The 22975-nt window shown below is 34.7% G+C and overlaps 1 protein-coding gene across 1 annotated transcript in view; it reads right to left on the reverse strand.

Annotated features, from left to right (window-relative positions):
* Positions 1-22975, reverse strand: part of LOC140166139 (uncharacterized) — a 223096-nt gene that overhangs the window by 78218 nt on the left and 121903 nt on the right. The window contains 4 exon segments of the mRNA XM_072189524.1: positions 14730-14859; positions 15877-16112; positions 17697-17940; positions 20912-21071. Coding sequence (XP_072045625.1) covers positions 14730-14859; positions 15877-16112; positions 17697-17940; positions 20912-21071 — 770 coding nt within the window.

Below are 22975 nucleotides of genomic sequence, written 5' to 3' on the forward strand. Positions count from 1 at the left end.
AAAAGAATTTTAATCAAATTCAAAGAGCAAAATATTGCATCATGCTGTTGACATTGTTGTTTTTTCATCTTGATCTTTTGATTTTAATCTGAACCTTTTGATCCCCGGGTTTTGATCATGTCAAGAGCATATTTTGATTCAATGACTTTAGACTTCAGGGCCCCACTTAAAAATCTAATCTTTAATGAATTTGAGGAAAACCTGTTTGGTTGCAAGTTTCTTTTTATCTTAACTGACAGGTCTCAAAATGGTAATAATACAGTGTAATCACCAAAACATGAAACTAACATTGTTTATTTAAGACGTTGCAATCATATTTTCCATCAGTTTCCGTGTCAGACTCCCAGGTTCTGCCTACACATTATTCAGGTCAAAACAGATTAAGTTGGGTATCTGAAATCTAAGAAGTTTTTACGTGACCCACTTCTATTCAATGGTTCACCTTTCATACCTGGTGCAGACTTGTTTGTGCTGGTGCATTTTGTTGAAATATTATGGAGCTAAATGTTTCAAGCAATACGTGACATTATGTTCACATAAACCACCCACGATTTAAGGTATAGGCCTACTTATGTAAGATGCTAAAACCATATCAGAATCCCAATCTAAACCTTCATTAATATGTTGCTAGAAAACATTTGTTCATTCCACAACTGTTCCATTTTTTTCCCTTTTTGAATGAGAGAAAATCTAATATTATTCAAATGGATAAAAATTGCAGCGATCGAATTTTGACACAATTTGACAGTTTTATAGTATGGTATGCAGTATGCACACAGAGAGCAAATGGCATAGACTCTCACTAAAGATCATTGCCCCCAATGAGTTCGAATGCTTATAAAGCATCTTTAGAAAGAGTATGAGACATATAGGTTGTTTCCATAGTACAAAATGTTTGAAGTATTTTCTTTCTCACCCACAAAATTTTTTCTAGAAGCAAATGAACTTCTTGTTTTTCTAGTAACTTAAATGTCATCATGATCATATAACTTGCTACCCCTACAATTAGCCATATTGGTACAGTCCATCAGAAGGGCAACCCCAAGCAGTAGGGAACACTGTGTAGGGATTCAGATCAAATTCAAGTTGTCAACTTGTCATTGACTGGGTGACTGACTCATTGCTGGTAGTAGATGGTAGGAGGCTAACCCCCAGACACAACTCAGTGATGTCACATCTCTGGTCAATAGTCCACACAAAAATAGTTTGCAATGGAAGTGGTCTTCATTATGTTTGTAGGCCAAGTATGCAGAGTAGGTTATGAGGCCTTATCTCTATTGTTTATAATATGAAAAATAAATACATTTTCAAAATGTGGGAAAATGAATCAGCAGTACAGCTTGTTTAGTGGTACAAATATTGTTGTGACAATGTGTGGATTTATTGTTTAATTATTATCATCCAAAGTTGGGCATTTCATTCACTTCTTTACTTATGAGTTGAAACAAACAAAGAAACAACAATGCCGGAGGTGTCATTGTTTTTTAGGAATTCCGAATAGTAATAAACACACAACGAAGCCTAAATGTCTTCAAATCATTCATAATTATCTCAAAAATCAGTTTCAGTGACAAATTGCTACTTTTACTTAATATTAAAATTCCAACATAAAACATGAAATACAAATACTTATGATTCCTCTCAGATCAATAAACTTTATTAGGCCTGATGCTCATCTCTTCCGGAAGGAAATATTCTAAACATGACTGTCTGTGTCATTTCCATCTATATGCTTACTCCATGGTTTCTATGCATGATATCCTTTACAACATAACAACATGTAAACATCCCATTACATCACCATGAACAGAATGACTTACTTGGACCCAGGTAAGTGGAAATAAGGCAGCCAATGGGGCCAAAAGCCTGTGAAAATTGATGAGATACTTTCAGACCTTTCAATTGAAATAATGTTCTCTCTAAAATGTTTTTTAAAGTTGAAAATTGTGATATGTATAAATGTGTCACATAATTGTGGTTCAAAATGTCAATAGACCACAGGAAAATAGGCCTACGCTTAGCGGGCGTAGTGTTTGTTTGTTTGTTAGTTATGATAAGTTATCAGAGTTCAGGTTTTTATCCTTTGTGTTACGAAAGATTGAATTCAAAGGTGTGTTCAGACTTTAAACTTCCTCTCTCTCTTCTTCAGGGAAAATTTTGTATCATGACATGATAGAATGATAGCTACCAAATAGAGGTCAGTCGGAAATCAAGTCACTGCATAATGAGAGCTTAATCTCAGTGAACAAAACAAAAATAAACAATACAAAACAAAACACTACTAATAATGCCCACAAGATAGGGAAAATAAGACAAATAAGATGTATCCTCAGTCAATGACCTACAGGAACTCAAAACCACCTGGTATACAAGAATAGGATGTGTACGATTGAAAATCTATTATAATTCTATTTATGATCTGTAAATGGGAAGTAATTTGCCACTGATGATGATACAAGCAAGCATTTACGTTATGGGTCTTGGGTATCTGAAATCACCTGACTTACTGATGTTTGTGCTCACCATAGTAACATTCTACTCAAACATCTAGAAGTAATATACCAGTTTTAATGACAAGAAAAGCTAAGAAAATGATTCAACAAACTGCACACAAAACATAGGAAAAGTTGACCAAAGAAGAGCAAGTCTTGTACATACAGCTGACCACCCTATGAAAAGGAATGGTTGGTTGTTATGATTATATGAAAATGTCCAATCATGTTAATTTTCCATCTGGTCTTTGCGGTTGAGTTGCAGCTAAATGGAGGAAAAATCAAAAGTCCCTCATGACCAGGGATGTTTTCTCACATCCCTCTTGTCACATTGTAATCAAAATTGTCAATAATCCCAAGTCATGATCCAGTCAATGATCTTGTAAACACATCCTACATTCTGACCACTTCCTGAATTACACCCCCTTGTCAATGTGATTTCCACTTTAGGCTAAATATATCAAACCAAAGCATAATCAAAATACATGATGCTTGCACACATGTCAAAACCGACAGTAAAATTGGATGCAATCATATACATAATGGAAGTAATACTAATGTAATGAAGCAACAATGTGTAATGCATATGTTCATATTGACAGTATAAATGAAATTAGGCTGGGAATGTAATAGCATGACATCTGTCAAGCAATACTCTGATCTACACAAAATAGAAATGAGGCTTGTTTATCAGTGTGACAAGAAAAATAAAATAAAGAAACAAAAGAGGCTGTGCTTTTTTTTCACTGTTCTCAAAATCATTTTTTTCTTTCCTGCTTCTCCAAATTAATGTCCCATACTCGCATAACACTGTGTTCATATGGTAGGCCAGTTTGCCTATTTAGTCATGAATGTACTATAGAGCCTGTAAGCTAATCAATTCATCATATGTTTTGCTGGTATCACTACATGTTGTTATGCACCTAATGCACAACTTTATATGCATGAAACCATAGATCGTTTTGTGTCAGTTCAATGCGGGGTTCAATGTTCCATCTCTCCCATAAAGTCATGCCGATATAAATATCAAATCTCTTCGGAATAAGATATAGTCACAAATTTTTTTACATAGTCATTTTTAAAGGGATTTTCCGACATTTTCTGCTCAATTCTTTTTTGTTGTTGCCTTAAAATGCACAACCAAAATTATCAAAAAATATGTATTGGCAATTTGATTATAATATATCATACCTATTTCACAAAGCATGTAAATAACCTGCTCTGTAACTTAAGTGTAAATTGCAATCTGTCATGTCTACTAGTAAGTAATAAAAGTATGAACAGAATTGAATTCTATCTGCATGCCAGATTTTGTCTTTTATCAGATGCTTTCATTTGCCATTTGTCTGCTTCAGTAGCACATCTATGCTTTTTCCAAAAAATGCCAAAAAAACAAAAAAAATCCAAACAAACGAAAACACACCCAAATTTTGATGAATTTTGCATTTAAGTTCAATGTTCTTTAAATTGTGTTGACCCTGATGTCAAAGTTCCTCTGCCACCAATAACACAAGTTTTGACATAATTCAATGTACGTTTTAATTGCTACATATAGAATAGATAATTATGAAGTTTCTAATCCTGGATCGAGTATCGCATTTATTCCTTTCATGATTACACAATTTCCCAAACCATCTGTCACACATAATTGCAAACAGAGTGTTTACTGTAATTAACAAGTCCTGGACACTATTATATTAAAATTATTTCATTTCTTCCACTGCCAGTAACTATCATGCTATATTTTTTACCATGTCAATTAAATATTATTGAGTAATAGGTTAAATTGATATGTCTCTTTTATTATTTCACCCTATTTATCTCTAAAGCCAATGTAAGTATTGGTATACCATAAGTCTTAACCAATTTCGTGAATATGCATGAATTTGTATTTTATGATGGTACCTATAAATGTCCATGAACTATAATACCACACTGACACTTTAACCTAACATGGCCCGTGAATTTTTGCTATCAGAAGGGAAAGAAGGAACAAAAAAGGAGAGATGATGAACAACAAAGTCACTTGGTACCCCTGGGATTCGAACCTAAGACCCAACTGGTAGCTACGGGGATTTTGCTGGCCCAGCCAATGAAGCCGTGGGATGCATGCATGCGCATTGGTTTTCCTTTTAGACTTTTTCGTGGTACGGTTAATTTTTCTGTGAAGTTAATAATGAACCACAAAATTACAGGGCTGTTATAGCATGGTTGAAAAATGTGGGGCAGTCACTGGCCAAAATACCAAATGCGCTAAAATTGGAATAAAGCTATAAAGAAAAACGTAACAAATTTCTCAAAAAGTGGGTCAGCCACGGCCACCTCGCTTGCTTTGGCCATGAGCCTTAGGATGTGCATTGGTTTTCCTTTTAGACTTTTTGTGGTACGGTTAATTTTTCTGTGAAGTTTTAATAATGGCCTTACAACATGTTACAGGTGTTTGTGAAAACGGTCCCTTTATTATCTACACAAGGTGTGTTGGACACTGTCATTATCATTTGCACTTAATACGCCCAAATATAATTCTATTTTGCATTTAATCTAAATGCAATTTGTGGTTTGTTGCCAGATGCCTCTGAATATTGGGGAAAACAGCCAAGTTAATGTCAGCTTTACCAAATTTTATATAAATGTACAATTAATTATGAATTGATTGAAAATTCTATGCAACTAAACAGAGACGCATAAAACCACTCCTACCAATATATTTTCAAAAATACACCACAGGTCTACAAAACTATCAATACGAATTTATTGGAAAGCTTCTTTGCATGAAGACAGTCAAATTAGTTAAAATCATTCATTGTCTCTACAACAATCATTAGTGTACCATTAATGTAGGAAATCCATTTATATTGCCGCCAGGTAATTTACCTCAACATCTGAGTCTAACCTTGGTCTTGGTCTAATCATCAAAGGTTAGTTGCACTTTACAGAAATGTAAGGCTTCCTGAAACATTCCATTACAAACGTTGTTTTTTGCTTGTTATAAAAATTGCTTCAGCCATGAACACTGAACAATAAGGCCTGTTAGCCAAGACGTTTTGATTTATAAGCATTTGTGATGCGCCCAATCCAATACGTCCATGTTTTACAGTAAAAGTGCTTTAAAATGCGCACATAATGGAATGATCATTATGTGAGCAAAAATACACTTCATTACATACACTAATCTTATTTCCCCACATTTTGAAAATCTAAAGCTACACCTCCAGAGAAAAAAATACCTGATGCAGGGAAAAACTAAAATCTGATCATGACAGATTACATTTAAGTGATGAGATCATAGAGATCCAATAATTGGGAATTAATTAAGCACAACACAATCAATATCATTTTCTAGCCCCACCCTTGGATCCAACATGCTACCATCTCCGGAGTGTGCATTTAATCCCAATGATGCTGCCAAAAATAGAGGGCAGTACACACAAAATTCTGCTGGTCAGAGATGTGAATGATTTGCCCGGGTGATTTGCCTCATGAGTACATACTGCATGATCATTGATCAGGTAGACTACAGGATGCAACCGGCAAGTACCATAGTCATCCAGCGAATACTTGTATTATAATAATTTAAAAAAATATATGATTAAATTAACAAAAATGCACCAAGACAGCTCTAAAACCCAGGCTACAATTTTAACCATATATATCAATAGCTTACATTTATCATGAAACTATAAACACAAATTGAAACTCATAATTACTGGAGGATTTCAGTACATTTCTGCTGTACATATAGCTACAAATGCAGGCACAAATGTCACAAACAAGCAAACAAACAGATTAAACCAATTTATCATAAAGCTTAGTAAACAGCTGCAGAGTGTCAGGCCTGAAAGTGATCTTTTATTTTCATGAAGGAAAGGACGTTCCCTTTCTTTCTTTTTAATCTACATACACTGTTATTTAAATGACTGTTTAAAAATTTAAACAACCCTGTTTAAAAGTTGAACTGAACAACCAGTTGTGTAAAATCTTAAAACAGGTTGTTTCAGAATTTTAAACAATCTGTTAAATTATTTGTATACAACTAGTGTTCAGTCCACCCATAAGGCAAAAAAAAAAAGTTGCTTGCTTGCCCTCGTCCGACCGACCGTCTCGGCAGTCCCGACCGTAGAACTTTTTTTTTTTTTTTTTTTCCCAAAAATGGCATGTATTTTTCGTCTGAAAAACCGATGATTTAAAAGAACGTTGTAAAATAGCATATCCTGCATGTTTACGTGTCCGGCTGTACCTGACTGTCGGGTTCCGCAATTTCGTATACCACCTCACTGTCTAAGCTCTAATACAATTTGCTATCCACCTGCACATTTCGGACGGCGCATCTAGGGATGAGTTTATTTACAGGCAAAATATAACCGTGCATATCGTGCAAGAATGGATACAATATAGCAGATGTTAAAATATGGTAAAAGTAGATAAAATTTGAAAACAGTTGTACCAGATATTCATTTCTTGTTTATAAATATTTAGATTCATGATATTTGTTCGTATCGACTAGGAAGTAGGAACATTGCACTTGTGTAAGTTTTTAAACAGGGTCTTAACCCAGGGTCTTAACAGTGTATGTACTGATAGTTGTTTTATTCTCTATCTTGAGCAGGTGAACCTAGATGAAAAACATATCATCAATTTACAAGCTCTGATATCAATTACTGAGCTCTTGTATCCAGGTAAAAGAGGGCATTGATGACTAATAATTATCTGCCATATTTTGGGATGATAGTTAATCTTCAGACTCATTTAGGGTTACATATAGTGTACAAAAGTCCGCTTCTAGCCATGTCATCCACAAGGCAAGAGGTCAAGCAGTGGCGTACCGTGGCTGCCCCTTCCCCGGGGGCTGAAGAAAAGCCAATTTTGCCGCCCCTTCCTCAACAGCCCGAAAAGGTTGCCCCAATTTTTTTTACGGTCGTTTGAAAAAGTGAAGAGCAAAAAAAAACAAAAAAACAAATTATAGGCGCTACCGCCCCAAAAGCAACACATTTTCATGTATAGTACAATTTTTTCTTAACTAATTCTTTTTGCCACCCCTTCTTATTCTGCCGCCCCTCTTTTGCCGCCCTTCTTCTTCCTGCCGCCCCTTTAATTTTGCCGCCCCCTGCTTTGACCCCGGGGGGCTGGCGCCCCCCCAAAAAAATATGCGCATGTCAAGCCATTGTAAAAATCATTTCCTAAAACAAAGTCAAAGGAAATACATGGATCTAACTAAATATTTCAAAAATCTATTAAATAGGTATTGCTGTTCTTGACACATGTTCAAATGTGACATACATGTATCAATAAGTATTTTTGGATCTTTTTTGGTTACCAAGAATTCAAGACTTCTGAAATCTAAGTTCTATGTTTGAATTTCACATGTACAAAGATGCTTTTATAGTGAAAAGAAAACACACTAAAATGTCTACTCAGTTGAACATGAACACAATAGCAAACAACCTTATACCTAACCTAAATCAATTTTATTATAAAAACATCAGCATACAATTTGCGACATTTTGCTTCCTAATTGCAATTTCGTACCAACAATTTGCTACACAAACAATGATCTACACAAACAATGCTCCAATAAATTCAATCAAAGCTACGCAAAAACAACTTTTAATCAAATAGTCAACTCCAAATATGACTACTTGAAATTGCATAAATTAAATTATAAATTTACCATTTAGCAGATTGGATATGCACCAGCTCCTCCACCATGATTTCTTGGTAATATTTAAACACCAGTATATTTATCAACTGTGTATCTTAATTTTTATATGAGTAAATGCATTTTATGAGTTCGAGTTCGAGTTGGAGTTAGAGTGACATTTAAAGTTCGATGTAGAGTTAGAGTTACAAGTTGGAGTTTTGATTTAGAGTTACAATTAGAGTTAGAGTTGCATTTTACAGGTAGAGTTGCTTCAAATGGCCTACTTTGATGTCAGACAGAACCAAAGATTCTGAACTTTAACTCTAACTGATTTGATTTTGATTCTGTAACTAACTCTAACTCTAACTCCAACTCATAAAAAGTAAACACTCATTTTATATTGTTCAAGTTCAAAGCTACACTTACATTGTTTTGGGGGAAATCGTCCAAAATAACAATTTTTAAACATATTAATTGTGAAAATGCAATTTGAAAGTAAGCTGATATTCTTTGTTCATATAAATAGTTTTTACCAAAATAACATTTGGTGTTCCTCCTTTTTCCATTGTCTATATTCAAATATTCAATATCTTAAATTAAATATGTGTTTCTGCATTTTTCCTGCTAGAATAACACAATTCATGTTCCCCCTAAATTCCTCATTACCATCTGACATAAATATTGATCTGTCTCATTTTGAACAGCAGCTACTTCAGGTTCATCTTTGCTGTGTGTTAAATGATGAATTGTTTCCCTAATATAAGGTCATATTAACTCATCATCAGCGTATCTGGTATATAACAGTTACTTACAACAATACATGAACAAGATACTCTACCAGCATATGGTGGCGAACCTGACATGTACAATTGCATGCTCGTATCTCATATTTCAGTACTACTGGTTTCAGGTGTTGTTAATGCCAACTATAATTATTAATTTCAGATAAGATGTCAAGTAAAAAGAGCAATACTATAAGCAAATATTATAACTAAATATTATTAAATCAATATGAATGTTTATATCGTCAGCAGCCTTTTGGATATATAGAAAATAAAATTGGACAAATCAAATGGCTGATATGAAATCAAACTGGTATAATGTTTTTATCATTCTCCCACTCACATGTAATCACTGATAATTTTATATTATTTTCTTATGTCACACCTAGGCAATACATATTAGTCTCTCCAATTTATCCATTTATCTTAGTCCATTTACTGTAAACGTGGACATTTCTTTGAGTGTAAATTTTTGCATTTTGCAAAATTTACCTGTTTTTATTTTTGCGATTTTGAGCTTCCTTACATAGGCCTACATACAATAATAATTTTTTAATTTTTAATTCATGCTAGTTCAATTGTGCGCAAAAAGCGCAAAAATAATGTCGCGCAAAAATTTCCACGGTTACAGTACTGAATATAAAAATATATAGTAATAAATTAATTACTCGCATTCATATATCCAGGGGCACAATAGCTCACTTTTCATTATCTCAGTATTACATCCTCATTAAGGAAATGCACTTTATCATTTGCTACTATTTTTGCTACAAATTTGATAATCAATAGTTCAATGGCATGCTTAGTTTTTCTTTAAAAAGTACAGTGACCTGTTCTGAGTGGCAGACTACTGTTTTACTATATATTTTTCCTAACATACTATATTTTTTGCTGATTTGAAATTAACAACCTCTCAGCGCAGGGAAGCATAACTTATAACCAACACTGATCAGGTGGCCAAAAAATAAATAATGCCTTTTGTTCAAAACAATCTAATCAAAATTAATCAAATAGCATACATGGACTTTGTGTTCTCCACTCCCATTAATTTGAATTTCAATGAAACTACATAAAACCCAATACTTCTGACCAATATTTGACCCTATTGAAATCCTGTTTCTATGAATATACCCAATATCCCATTCCAAATTGAAGCAATCACACTCTCATTCTACAAGGCATGGGCCATAAGCTCATATGGCCCGCTCTCCTCTTTAGATTTGGATTCTAGGCTTATGTGAGTTTAGTACCAAAACAATACCATGTCAACTCATACATCCATTAGCTCTTACAAAGTATTGAACTGTGTCTCATGGAGATGATGATATTTGATATCTTACTGACAACAGCCCACTGTAGAATCCTTCAAAAGCTCATTTAAGAGAACACACAGTTTATACAATTGTGTATTCCTGTCATCTTGGGTATTGAAGCTCATACCATTTTCAATTTCACATTGGTCAAAGTGTTCACATTGGTCAAAATTGCCATATATAATTATGTGAGCTTGTGTAATATTTTATCAAAATATTTTTATCAATTTACTCCAGGCTTGCAACACCTTATTACATGCTGGCTATCACATATTTCATGTATTGATTAAAATACATTAGGTGGATTGTGGTTTCCTATACACTCCTACACTAATGCTGTTGTTATTTCACCCAGTCAAAGTATATTAAAGCTACCCAGTGATTGGACCCTATTCCTAGTCCATTCCTCAATTAGTAGATAGCACCGTGTAACTCATCACCTACTAATATCTGATGGATTCCACTCAATCACAGCCACATCATCAGCTGAGTGTGACACTCTCTTTACTACCAGATTCCTTATTTTTGCTTTCCAGTTGGCTTCCTTGAGAGAATAGCGTCTGCGTGTGATACACGTGTGATCAAAGGCGGTGTATCTGTAGGCCACAGTTACTTTGGCTACCATCACGAGGAAGCCAAATGCAATGTTATTTTTGTATAGATATTACATTTTCACTCGAGCAATTAGGTAGTATTTTTTATTTTATTAGGTAGTATGAGTGTAGTGAAGAGTTTTGCTCTAGCAAGTACAGTGTCTGTGGTATTATTAACTTGTGGATATTGAATTTCAACTTGGGTATACAACTGACTGTGTGTGTAAGAAAGGTGTATCTGTAACAACCAACTGCTCTGCAATATATATTTGTTAAATTTTAATTCAGACACAAAATGTACTTTTCGACCTTTGAATTCTTGAGTTATATGAAAATGTTTTTTAGAGTGACTGTTAATAAAGAATTATCTTATAAGGCGACATATAAAAAATAACATATTTTACCACATGGTGGGAGAACTAACTGGTTACTGCAGATACATCTTTTCTAACACACTTGCACACCTTGACTGAACACTTTTCTCTGCTCATTAGAGATTTCTACCAGAGGTCAACGGCTTTTGCAGCTATGTAGGTCAGTACTTGCAAGCAAATGAACACCTAATTTTCACCAAATTTAATCAGCAGTATCTTCATCATTTTCATCTTGAAAGTTAATTTGAATTAAAGAGATCTGAAAATAGTAGTATGAATTAAGGAGTTATTTATTGTCAGATGGCTGCAGAAATCCTCATTAACAACTGCAACCAAAGCTGACATCATTGTCTATATGGGAAATTCCAGTTGAAATTCATACACCCTCCTCTGGAAGACATAACCTTAATCTCTCAAATGGGGTGTAGATTTCAAATGGAGTCACCCATTCAGGTAATCCCATTTGAAATTCACACTCCCTGTGTGGAATATTAAGCTTATGTCTTCCAAAGGGGTGTGTGGATTTCAACTGGAATAGCCCTGTGGAATGTTTACTTTTGAAAATTAAACAATGAATTGTAATTTAACAATATTGAAATGGCATACTGATATTTGATATACTGGACATAATAATGACTAAAATTGTCGTGATAATAGCCAACTGTCATATATAAAATAGGGTGATAATATTTAAAACAGACTGCAATGACCATTCCACTGCTTTTGACCTCATCAAATTTCACTATTTACAGCAGAGAAAGTGTTAAAATACTTAATGACTAATAGTTACTTACCTGCTATGGCGATCTTCTCAGGTTAAGTGTAATTGAAGATATGGACTTACTACCTTGGTATACCACAACCATTAATACACCTGTCAGACCACAGCATAGCTCTGCTAGGCTTGTTGTTACTAATAGTACTTTATATCAAACTGTGATTTATCATGTCTATTGACTTCATCATTGTTATGTGATGAATTATCTGTCACTTAGATTGAATTCTTCAATTGGTGTCTACTGATCCCATAAGTTACATTGTATATCTAATATTATTCTCTACAGTGAATGTTCCCTTTTATCTGATGAATGGCCCCACATTTTTCAATGGCAATGTAACCACAATGCTGAAAATAGCGTGTCAAATCGTGAGAAAAATTTTTGAGGAAAATAAATCATTAATGTTTCTGTTACATTGGCTTTAATTCTCTTTTCACTGAGTAACCTGGTATTTATTCTAATATTAAGGGGCTACTTTCTATGAAAATGATAATTTTCAGGGAAAAGTAATAAACCTAACGGTTTATGGAATGATATGGGACCGTAGTGGTCAGCGACAACCTGTAAAGTGTGCTGAGGCTTGTGGATCAACATCTAGGGATTGTGCCGGTGCGTAGCGCAATATAAATCACTGCGCTTTTTCCCCTTTAATAATGACTTCTAATCATTTTTGGAAATGTAATACTCTGTATGTTTGTTAGAGCAGAGAGAATAATTATGGTATAACATTTCAGAATCATTCATTCTGTCACCTGACCTTACATCTATTATGTGTATATATATGTAATGTTTGTTAGAGCAGAGAGATTATGGTATAACATTTCAGAATCATTCATTCTGTCACCTGACCTTACATCTATTATGTGTAATACATTAGTAGATAGTAGTTCAGCAGTTCATCTTTAGTCTGGATGCAAGCAGTGTGATAATTTGTTGCATTTTGACATGATCATTTGTAATATTAGTGAACATGTGTTATTATACATCAACATTTCTAACATATGCTCATTGTATGCTCTAATAATTCTTTTTATAATGACTCTATCCCAGTTACCACAAATCGGGGCACTGAAAACAAGTCACTATAGACCACAATAGCCTCATCCCAATGACAATAGTTCAATAACCTCAATTAAACAATCTTAGTGCAAATTTTGACCTCTAGTTACAGAGTATGAGTTTTTGTACCTAAATTTTCAAAGTTCATTCAATGAATATACAAATGTATTGGGGTTAAAAAACTGTGCCTTGATAGATGAGCATGTTGTGGATCCTAGTGAGTCACTTTCAATACTGGCTTATGAGTGTTGCTGAACTTTGACACAGGTTCTCGGCAGAATTACCATGGTAACCAAAATGCAAAGGGTTTGGAATTAGGTTGTGATAGGACAATTGCAAGCCACAAGCTGTCATACTGTGATTATGAAAGATATTTAATTCAAATTTAATCCAAATTCCTCTGTCCATTACATCAGATTCAAATTCCTTTTTCTTTTGATCATATCTTCAGGATTGTGATTAGCCTCAAACGATACTTAATTGGAGTAAGGATAATGATTGGGTGATTTGTCCCTTACATTGAAATTTGTACTTTTTAATTGCTTATTTAATAATTAGACATTCCTGTGCAAAGACATGTAGGATTCAGTTGCACGTTATAACAAAAGTCAGAAATAAAATAGCTAGTTCGTGTCTGATGTCGATGTCAATCAAGCATCACATCATGATTCGTTACTATCGCGGAACTATCAAGGGCACCGCCCTAGTTACGCGATGCCAACCAATCACCGGTCATGTGGAGTTTGATTGACAGGGATGCCAGACATGAACTAGTTTTTGTTTTTTATCCTTTCATTACAGATCAATTTTGAGGCACAGAAATTCTTTCACACACAATGTGCGATGGGCTTTGATTTGAGAACAACAAGTCCCCACCCAGTTCCTATCTCATTGTCAAGGTTGAGCTACTCAATATACACATGTCAAGCCTTTCCTTCTGCACACCCATGTTATTGAATTGATCTAATACAGTGGACCCCTTTCCTGTGTCTAGCCCTATGTGACTTCCTTGACCAGACACCTGGAAGGGAAACCCTTAATCTTACTGCAGGCTTATACATGTACACCTGCCGAGTTAAAGTTTAAATTTAATTGTCTGAAACGGAGTATTCTGACATTTGCATTTAATTTGCTTTCAAAGAGCGCTCATCCCACTGTACAAATGTATAGTAAATGAATAGTCCAACAAAGTTTGGCAACACTCAATCATCACCACTGTAATTTATTTTGTATGTGAGGTTGTCATGTTAGATCATGCAGCATTTGTTGGTAATTGTGGATCTTATCTGCTCTTAAGACAAAGCAATACAAGGTTTTCCACCTTGCCAACCATAGCACTTTCACAGTTTAGCTACAGGAACATCATCATGGCTTGGCATACAACCATGTTTATAAGTTATGCCATCAAACATTTATGCTGCATAATCTGAACTGCCAACAATTGGATGAGGATGTCTCAGCCTCATTCAAGAAAACCACTATGCATGTCATAGATATTGTCAACAACTTGTGCTCATTGGGCATAAGTTTTAACCCTACACCTAATCCTAACCACTAAGGTTCTTGCTATGGTTATGATCAAAATCCCTAACCCTAACCCATATGGTAAGGGTTGGGGTTATGCTTTGAGTTATCACTTTCGCTAACAATATCTGTGACATGCAAACTATTCTAGCTTGCATTGCACCCATATACCTACCTGTCTGAGCTAGTTGTCCTAGGATAGTATCAGCACCATATTGATTGGTTCTATTTACAGTTAGTTCATCTCCCAAACCATGTACAGAAGCTACATTGGGGCTATGATCTTCAATGTCACCGACAAAGTCCTGTTATCAAACAAATTAGTATTGAAAAAGTTATAATCTAGTGTTCTTATTTTGACTAATTTTAATTAGTCAAGATTCAAATATTTATGTGGCACAGTCCACATTGCGAGGAAGCCACTCAATTTGTAACAAGTTGGGGGGGCTTTAGGGGGTATTAGGATAAAAATTGGTATCTTAAATTGTGTGTCAAAAATCACTTCCCCAAAAAAAAATCACCATGAGGTACACAACTATTGCACCTCCCCTATATTTGAAGCAATTTCTGATTCAGTAATGTCTAGAACACTTCCCTCTACTACCCTTTTTTTATGAATAAGTGGGAGTAACCTTTAAATAAGTTGACCTGGGTTTATTCAGAAATTCCAGAAACAAGAAGTAGGTAATGAGGCATTACCTTTAAGAGAAATATGAATAATTATCTCCAAGTCAACCTTGATGAGATTTCCGTTTGAACTTCTAACACACACACCTACACAATACAGCTTGACACAATATGACTAGATCTAGACTTTGCCTGTTTTGCTTAATTTCCTTAAATTTAACATGATGGAATTATGCCAGCATCATAAGGTATTTCAAGTTTATATTTCTGTAAAAATCAACTTGACCTTTAGAATCGTTCAATTTCCATACCTACTAGTTTCCAGAGTAAATTTTTCATACTTTCTTACTAGCAAATCACATTTTAGGAGGATTATAATATATAATTATGGGTATTTTGTTTACACACTTTCCAACGTTATGATGGGCTATATGGCTATTCCCAAAACGGTTACATTTTGAGAATGACAATCTTGCATCGTAAATGAGGATAATCGTAAAAATAGAGCCAAACAACAATCTCAGAATTTGGTACAGTCAATTCACTATTCCAAATTCCATCCGAATTATGAACTACAGAGTCATCAAATGGGGATGACCTTATAAATAAAAAGCATAAACAGACTATTTGGTCCACTCTTTCACAAGGAAGAGCTCATGATCTTACAAGAACCTTATAAGGTTTGAAAATCTTACCAGGTGATCCTCCAAGGTCTTCTTAGCCTCATCTGTTGTTGGCGCAATTGGCACACCTGATTTGAGCGCCCTCTCTGCCTGGTCCATCCAGGCCAATAAGTCCCTGAGTTCATCTTTGTAGTTTTGTGCCTTTTCTTGTGTGCCTTCCAGATCAAACTTACGTTCAGCAAGTTTGTCTCCCAAGATTTGGTATCTTTCGTTGGCATCCACAAGTTGCCTCTGAATTTCTGACATACCTGGAAGATAAGATTAATGAGGAAAATTACACACAGAGCTAAGTATTAGATTAAGAAAGTTTTCTTCTCTGAGAGCTCTTTAAGAAAGATAAATTATTTCAACTTTCATACCTACATGTTTAACTATCATGTTACCGAATTTCTTTACATGTTTTGTTTATTTGCCAACTTGTTCATTCAAGGAATAAACAATATATATATATATTAGCATACAATTATAATAAGCTGATCAAGTAAACCTCCAAAATGCATTCATGTGCATATCTAAATAGTCAAACTACTATAATTTAACATTAGAAATTCAATCTCAAATCTACCACTGCATATAAAAACATCTTTATTTACAATTTGCTTCACTAATAAAACCAGAAATTGTATTTACAGCTAACAACATTTAACATTCTGTCAAACAGCACATGTTATGATTTCTAGAAACTATAACAGGAGTCAAGATCTTGAATGTCAAATCAATATTAACTCTCTCCACGCGGGTGTCGACTGCAGACGACAAGTTTCAAATTTTATTTGAATTGTTCAAAAATGTCAGAATTGTAAATTTTCATGACCATATTTGAAACCGGCATGAAAAATGCTTTAAAATGAGTACAAACAAGCCTAGTATTGGTTCAGTGGTTCTTAAGATACCTCTTGATATTTTGGGAAATTTTCTCAAAACTTGGTCTTTTTATGTTGAAGCTTATGGTTAGCACGCATAGCATTATGAAGCCAGCAGGAAGCCCGTATATTTATGTTCTAATAGGTAGGATATGTTTTGGAAGAAAATGACAGTAAATTGGCAGATAATCAATATGTGTGTTGTTATAAAACAGCAAAACATCCAAATTGTATCCGATGCTTTAAATTCAAACAACTACTAAGAGTTACTACATTCAATCTTATTTGTAAAAATAAAGTATCTTATCCGTTTCCTAATGAATTTTATTGTATGACTTAGCCAAGATGGCTTTTGACAGACAAAGTCTCATTCTTGTTATAATTGAAGACCGAAATAAAAATAGTTTGCGTCTGTGCCATCTGACGTCAGGGCAAAGGCGCGACGTGATTGGTTGCTGACCTGCACAGTACAGCATTTTTAATCTGCTTGACAGGACATGATACACAAACTAGTCTTTTTAATTTGGTCTTCAATTATAATTGCTGAACCCAATTGACGATCTCAAAATAGATCTTCCATGTCCCTTTTGCTCTTCTAATTTCTTGAACTTTTTGTACATCCTTGAGCCTATCAATAGGTCAAGTTTAGATTCACAAGTGGTATTACTTTCAAGGGTTCTGTGACACCGTCCCTGTCACTTTGATTTCCTTCTCCCCTGCAAACCAATCTTACCATGAAATGAACATGCTCTGATCCAACTCAGACCAAATGCAATTTATCCTACACTTTTGTGGCCAGATTTCTGGGGTCTTGGTACCAGGAAATACTTTTATTGCATGGATCTTCTGGGGATGGACATCACTTTGACCCATAAAACATATATATACCAATCCCTCATACTTTAACACCCTTATCATCTTGTCCAAAATAAACAAACTTTGGAGCTCAGGCCTGAAACAGCATCTTACCATCTTCCAAGAGGAATGAGCTCTGGTCCAACTCTGAGCCAAGTGAACTCCTCCTGGAGCTGATACTCCTTGTGTCCAGGCTTCTGGTATCGGATCTTGCTTGGAGGTACAGCTTGGACCTTCTGAGTGGTGAGGCTTTGGATGTGGGCAAATCTGGATCTTGGGACAGATTTTCAACAGCCATTCCAAGTGTGTTGACTTCATCAATCTTAGGATTGTAGTTGTCATAATCTGTCTGCAAAGGCTAATAACATATGAAAGAACAGAAATAGTTTTATTAATATTATTTCTTTTCAAATTGATTTGATGAAGTATGTTTGCTATATAAGTGAAATGTGTATTTATTTACCAACACAAGAACTATTGGTTAAGACCTAGCCTATATATTTGTGACTGCTTAAATTTCAGTAGTATAAATAACATTACAGGTTTAGTCACAATGTTACTCATTTTCCCCTCCCCCAAAAAATCTGCTTTGAATATGTATATTGCCAAACAAATATACAAGACCAATACAAGAGTGAGAGGCTTTAATCTCACATGATGTTGTTGAATAAAGGTTGAGGACGAAAATGATCACTTTACATATAAATATTTCATGCAGATATATGATCTATTTTACACCTCAAAAATCTGCTTTGAATTATGTACATTGCCAAACAAATATACAAGACAAGAGTGAGAGGCTCTTATCTCACATGATCATGTTGAATAAAAGTTGGGCACTAAAAATGATCACTTTACATATTAATATTTCATGCAGATATTTGATCTAATTTACACCTCAGCTTGTTAATAAAACCATAGCAACTACTTGTATAAACAAACCTAACAGCATTTTTATTGTTTCATAAGTCAGGATAAAAATAGCATTTACACAAAATGTGTTTCACTATTCAAACTATCTCTTTGTTACTCTTTTGTAACATGTTGCAGCATCAAGTTCATGGTCACAGGCATCCATTGAATTCTATGCTCCACTGATTTCCTTTTACACTAGGAGAGCTACAGATTGGAATATGCATAAAAGGTTTCCTACTTGATTGAATTATGATTAGTCTTTGTGCATTGCGGACAATCACCCATGAGGAAGGACAGCTCACAATCAAATTCTGACTCAATCACAGTGAATATAAATGAAAAATGGTAATCTAGGGTTTTTTTCTCAGCAGGATTCCTCACCATTTTACATCAAATGTATCCATAATCACGCAAATATATCCATATTCAAACCAAATTCACTGATATCAAAAGTGTACAAGGTTGACATAGCAGCTTACTACAATTTACCATTTTGTTTTTTAGTATCGGTGATGAGAACGAGCATTAAATTCCAGTTGTATGGCGCCAAATAACCATTATTAGAATTGATCAGTTGCCATGGTTTCCAAGGAACATAAGGGACAATGTTGTTCAGCGGCCATTAAGCATAACATTACTGGTGATTGTCTGAATGAATGATTCCATCATTTATGGGATGAAAAGTACACATGAACCTAAGCATAATCATGATAATGTGTCCATTCCAATAAGGCAAAAAAACAACGAGTGGTTTGAAAACAAATGCGAAATGCGATTTTTTTTTTTTTTTTTTTTGATACCCGACTTGGGTATTTTTATAGTATTTTGAGAAAAAAAATCAGATTTTTGCAAAATTTTCCGGAAAAAAATTTGTTGTTGTTGCACATGTATTGATGTAACAATTTTTTGTATTTCAACATAAATACTGGTAATTTTAATTCTTAGAACTGCATCCAGACATTGTGCAGCATTGAAAAAAGAACCACATTGCTTATTGGCTTGGTTTATGATTTATAAATGCAACATTATTTGCCTTTTGTAATCTGTATTTGTTATCCTATTCATCCATTGCTATATTTATATCTGTTGTTAAATTCAATAATAATTATTATACAGTTTTGATTGTCTGAATCAATTTGTAAGCATATTATCAAATAATTTCAATTAACAAAACAAGAGCTACTACATATTGGGGCTTCACAAATTATTTTGATACGGCTTGTCAAAATATTCCGTAATAATAATTGCAAGACAGGAGCTTCATATTTGCATATATAACAATCAAGCCTATTCATAAACAGAAAATCATGCTGTTTATTACTTGACAAAAAATCAATATGATTTGACTCTGTGTTAAACCTAAAATGAAAGAACAGGATTCAATAAAGGTGACAATATACATCACAGATTTGTTGGTTTCACAAAACAACAATTTACCACGGTTCTAATTTTTGCTAATTTCTAATAAAAATGATTAAAATTTACTATCTGAACTTGTTGTACATCAATTTTTTTTTGCTCGTAAACTGAAACATGTTTGGTTTTATCAAAATGCAAAAGATCAATACTAAAAAATGCACACAAAAATTATAGTAATTTATGATGCTATAATATTGCAATTATAATCGTTGTCTGCATTGTCATAATAGGCCAGCCAGTACCGACTATGCTCCGATGAACACAAGGCCCAAGCACTTCATAGAACAAAAGGTCAGGATAAAAAACAAAAATCAAAATGGAGTGATTATCAATCAAGATTTTATCTCAGTCTGCAGGTGATGGAATAATGGGATGAACATTTTGCATCACAAAACTACTTTTGTTTCTAAGGCAACATAAACAGAGTGTTTTGATTTACAGGGATAACAGACATAATTTTCAAGGGGGGGAGGAAGGGCAAAGTCAATCTTAAGGAGGGAGGACAAATGCCTGAAATTTTGCATTTTGCTCAAAATACTAGGATTATTGGTGACTATTTGTTTTGACTGGAGGGTGGGGGCATGTGAGGGGGTGCCCTCTTTGGACCGCCACTTGTCACTTGTAAGGTTATATTTTTACGAAGCTGTCAAAGCAGTAAATCCCAAATTCCATTTTCCCTACAGAATATCTTCGTGTAATGAAAATGGTATTCTTATCACTGCAATGCAGGCCCGTACGCAGGATTTTTTGGGGGGGTGCTGATTTTGAAAAGGTGGACTTTTTTCCAAAGGGGGGGGCGACTTTGTGAAAAGTGGACTTTCCCTCAAATTTGGACTTTTTGACCAAAAACTGTAAAAAACTGGGACTTTTGTATACTTTTGCAAATTTGGGGAGGTGCGGTCGCACCCCCCCCCCCTGCGTACGGGCCTGCTGCAATGGATGGTAAAGAGTAGCAAAATCTAATAATAATAATTTGACATCATTTTGAAACAAACCTTGTAAACTTCCATCTGTTGCCTGAGGGCTTCTGGTTCGATTCCAATCGTTGGCAAGCGATCCACCTTGTCCTCCATCTTCTCTACCCATTGCATCACCTGCTTCATGACGGAATTGAATTTGTCGTGAGCCTCCTGCCTCTCTTGTAATTGACGATTCCTGTAACATGACAATGACAGAGGAACATTTAAATTGATGACGAGAGGTTTCAAAATAACACCCATAAGTTCAACCATGTTTCAAATGACTGAAACCATAATACCATGGAAAGAATTGACACTATATATATGTTACTTTCACTAAGGTAAATGTCATAATGAGGTAAGTTGAATGATACGTTTAAGGTGACGATGACCAGTACAAACATGTTGGCTATTTAAAATTTCTATAGAATGAAGAAACTTATTAATCTATTAAAACATTTATCAACACTGGTAAATAATTCTGACGTTCTTTAGAAACGAAATGTGCATCAAGCCGGGGCATCAAGTTTATACAATCATGACTTTGGGGTTCTTGATTTAAAGTTCAAAAGTTTAGTTATCAGTGTTTTCACATTTTGCCCATAGGTGAGTGTGAAAGTATGAAAGCAATGTCCTCATTGGCTGATTCAATTGGGCCATTTATGAATTTGCTTCTCATTAGCTGAATAATCAAGTGAAACACACCCAATCAACCTGATTAACTCGTCATCATCACCTTAAGTGCACACGTTAGGAATAACATGGTGGAATGATTGTGATTATACACCAATGACATTTATTTGTGTGCAAACCTTGGTTTAGCCACCACTATAATGCAATGACTTACCTGTGTAAATCAAATTTATGTGCAAAATGTAATTTTGTGTGCAAAATGAAATATGTGATGCGATCAAGCAAAATCAGTCGGAACTCAGAAATATTAAATTTTCAGTTTTTTATAGGATAGTAAAAAGCATTTACAAATCTGGATTTTTCAGAAAATCCCGTTGAAATTGAACATCCAGTTCCAAAGATATGACCAATTAAAGAGTTTCCAAAACAAAAGGAAACAAAAGGAAATATGTCCTTTGTTTGACTATATCTCAAAATCAATATTTCCGAGTTCTGACTGATTTTGCTTGATCGCATCACATATGTGCAGTGGAACAATTCCTCTATAAAATGTGAAGTTTTCAAAACTTATGAAATTAAAGTTTGCATAGTGTAAGTATGGAAATCATAATCATGGAGTTTTATTTTCTGTCAAAAGATTGATAGTGTGTGCATTTGTAAAAACTTGCAAATGAAGACATGTGTCCAAAAATAGCATGATAACTGAGGACACCCAGCAACCGAGGACATCCACGGTTCCCTTTTGCTAACAGCATTATTGCAAACAATGTACAAATGCATATTAAACCCATGTCTCATGTGTAGTGATTGGTCTCAGTTGGTTGGAGAGTAAAAAGTCTTAAAGCAGGTCCATGGTTTGGATGGCTTAGTCTCAGATGCGCAAGTGCAAGGTCCTTGGTTAGATAGGAAAATGGTTGTAGGGCCTCATTTGCAGGCTTAAACAAGAAGGGGGTATGTGTGTGTGTGTGGGGGGTGCATCTACAAATGTATCTGTAAGCATCCCGCACCCATATGAGGACAATTACGATATTTTATTCACAGCCAAGGATACACATGGTTCATATGTGTAAAGACTAACCTCATATGGGGAAGGAGGAGGGTATGCCAAGGCAAGATGAGATGATTTCATGTGTTCACACACTGCAGGTTCACATTTGATGAACTTATTTGGCAGCCCTCATTTGTAGATGTAAAAGGGCAAGCAAGAAGATACAAGTGCACCCTTTACAGGAGCTTATACAGGGTATACACTCTAAAACTTAAAAATCAAAAAAACCTTTAGAATAACCAATTATTTCAATGGTTTTCAAAATTGACCAATTTGCCTGAAACCAGTTTAAAAAAGGGAAGGCTACTTGGCAAAAAGGTAAACTGTAATACATGACAAATGTTATTGATTAATCCACTATTTGTAACCAATCATTATCAGAATGATTCACCCTAACATTTATCCAAATTGCTATAAAA

This window comes from Amphiura filiformis, chromosome 12, assembly GCF_039555335.1.
Source record: "Amphiura filiformis chromosome 12, Afil_fr2py, whole genome shotgun sequence".
NCBI classification, from domain to species: Eukaryota; Metazoa; Echinodermata; class Ophiuroidea; order Amphilepidida; family Amphiuridae; genus Amphiura; species Amphiura filiformis.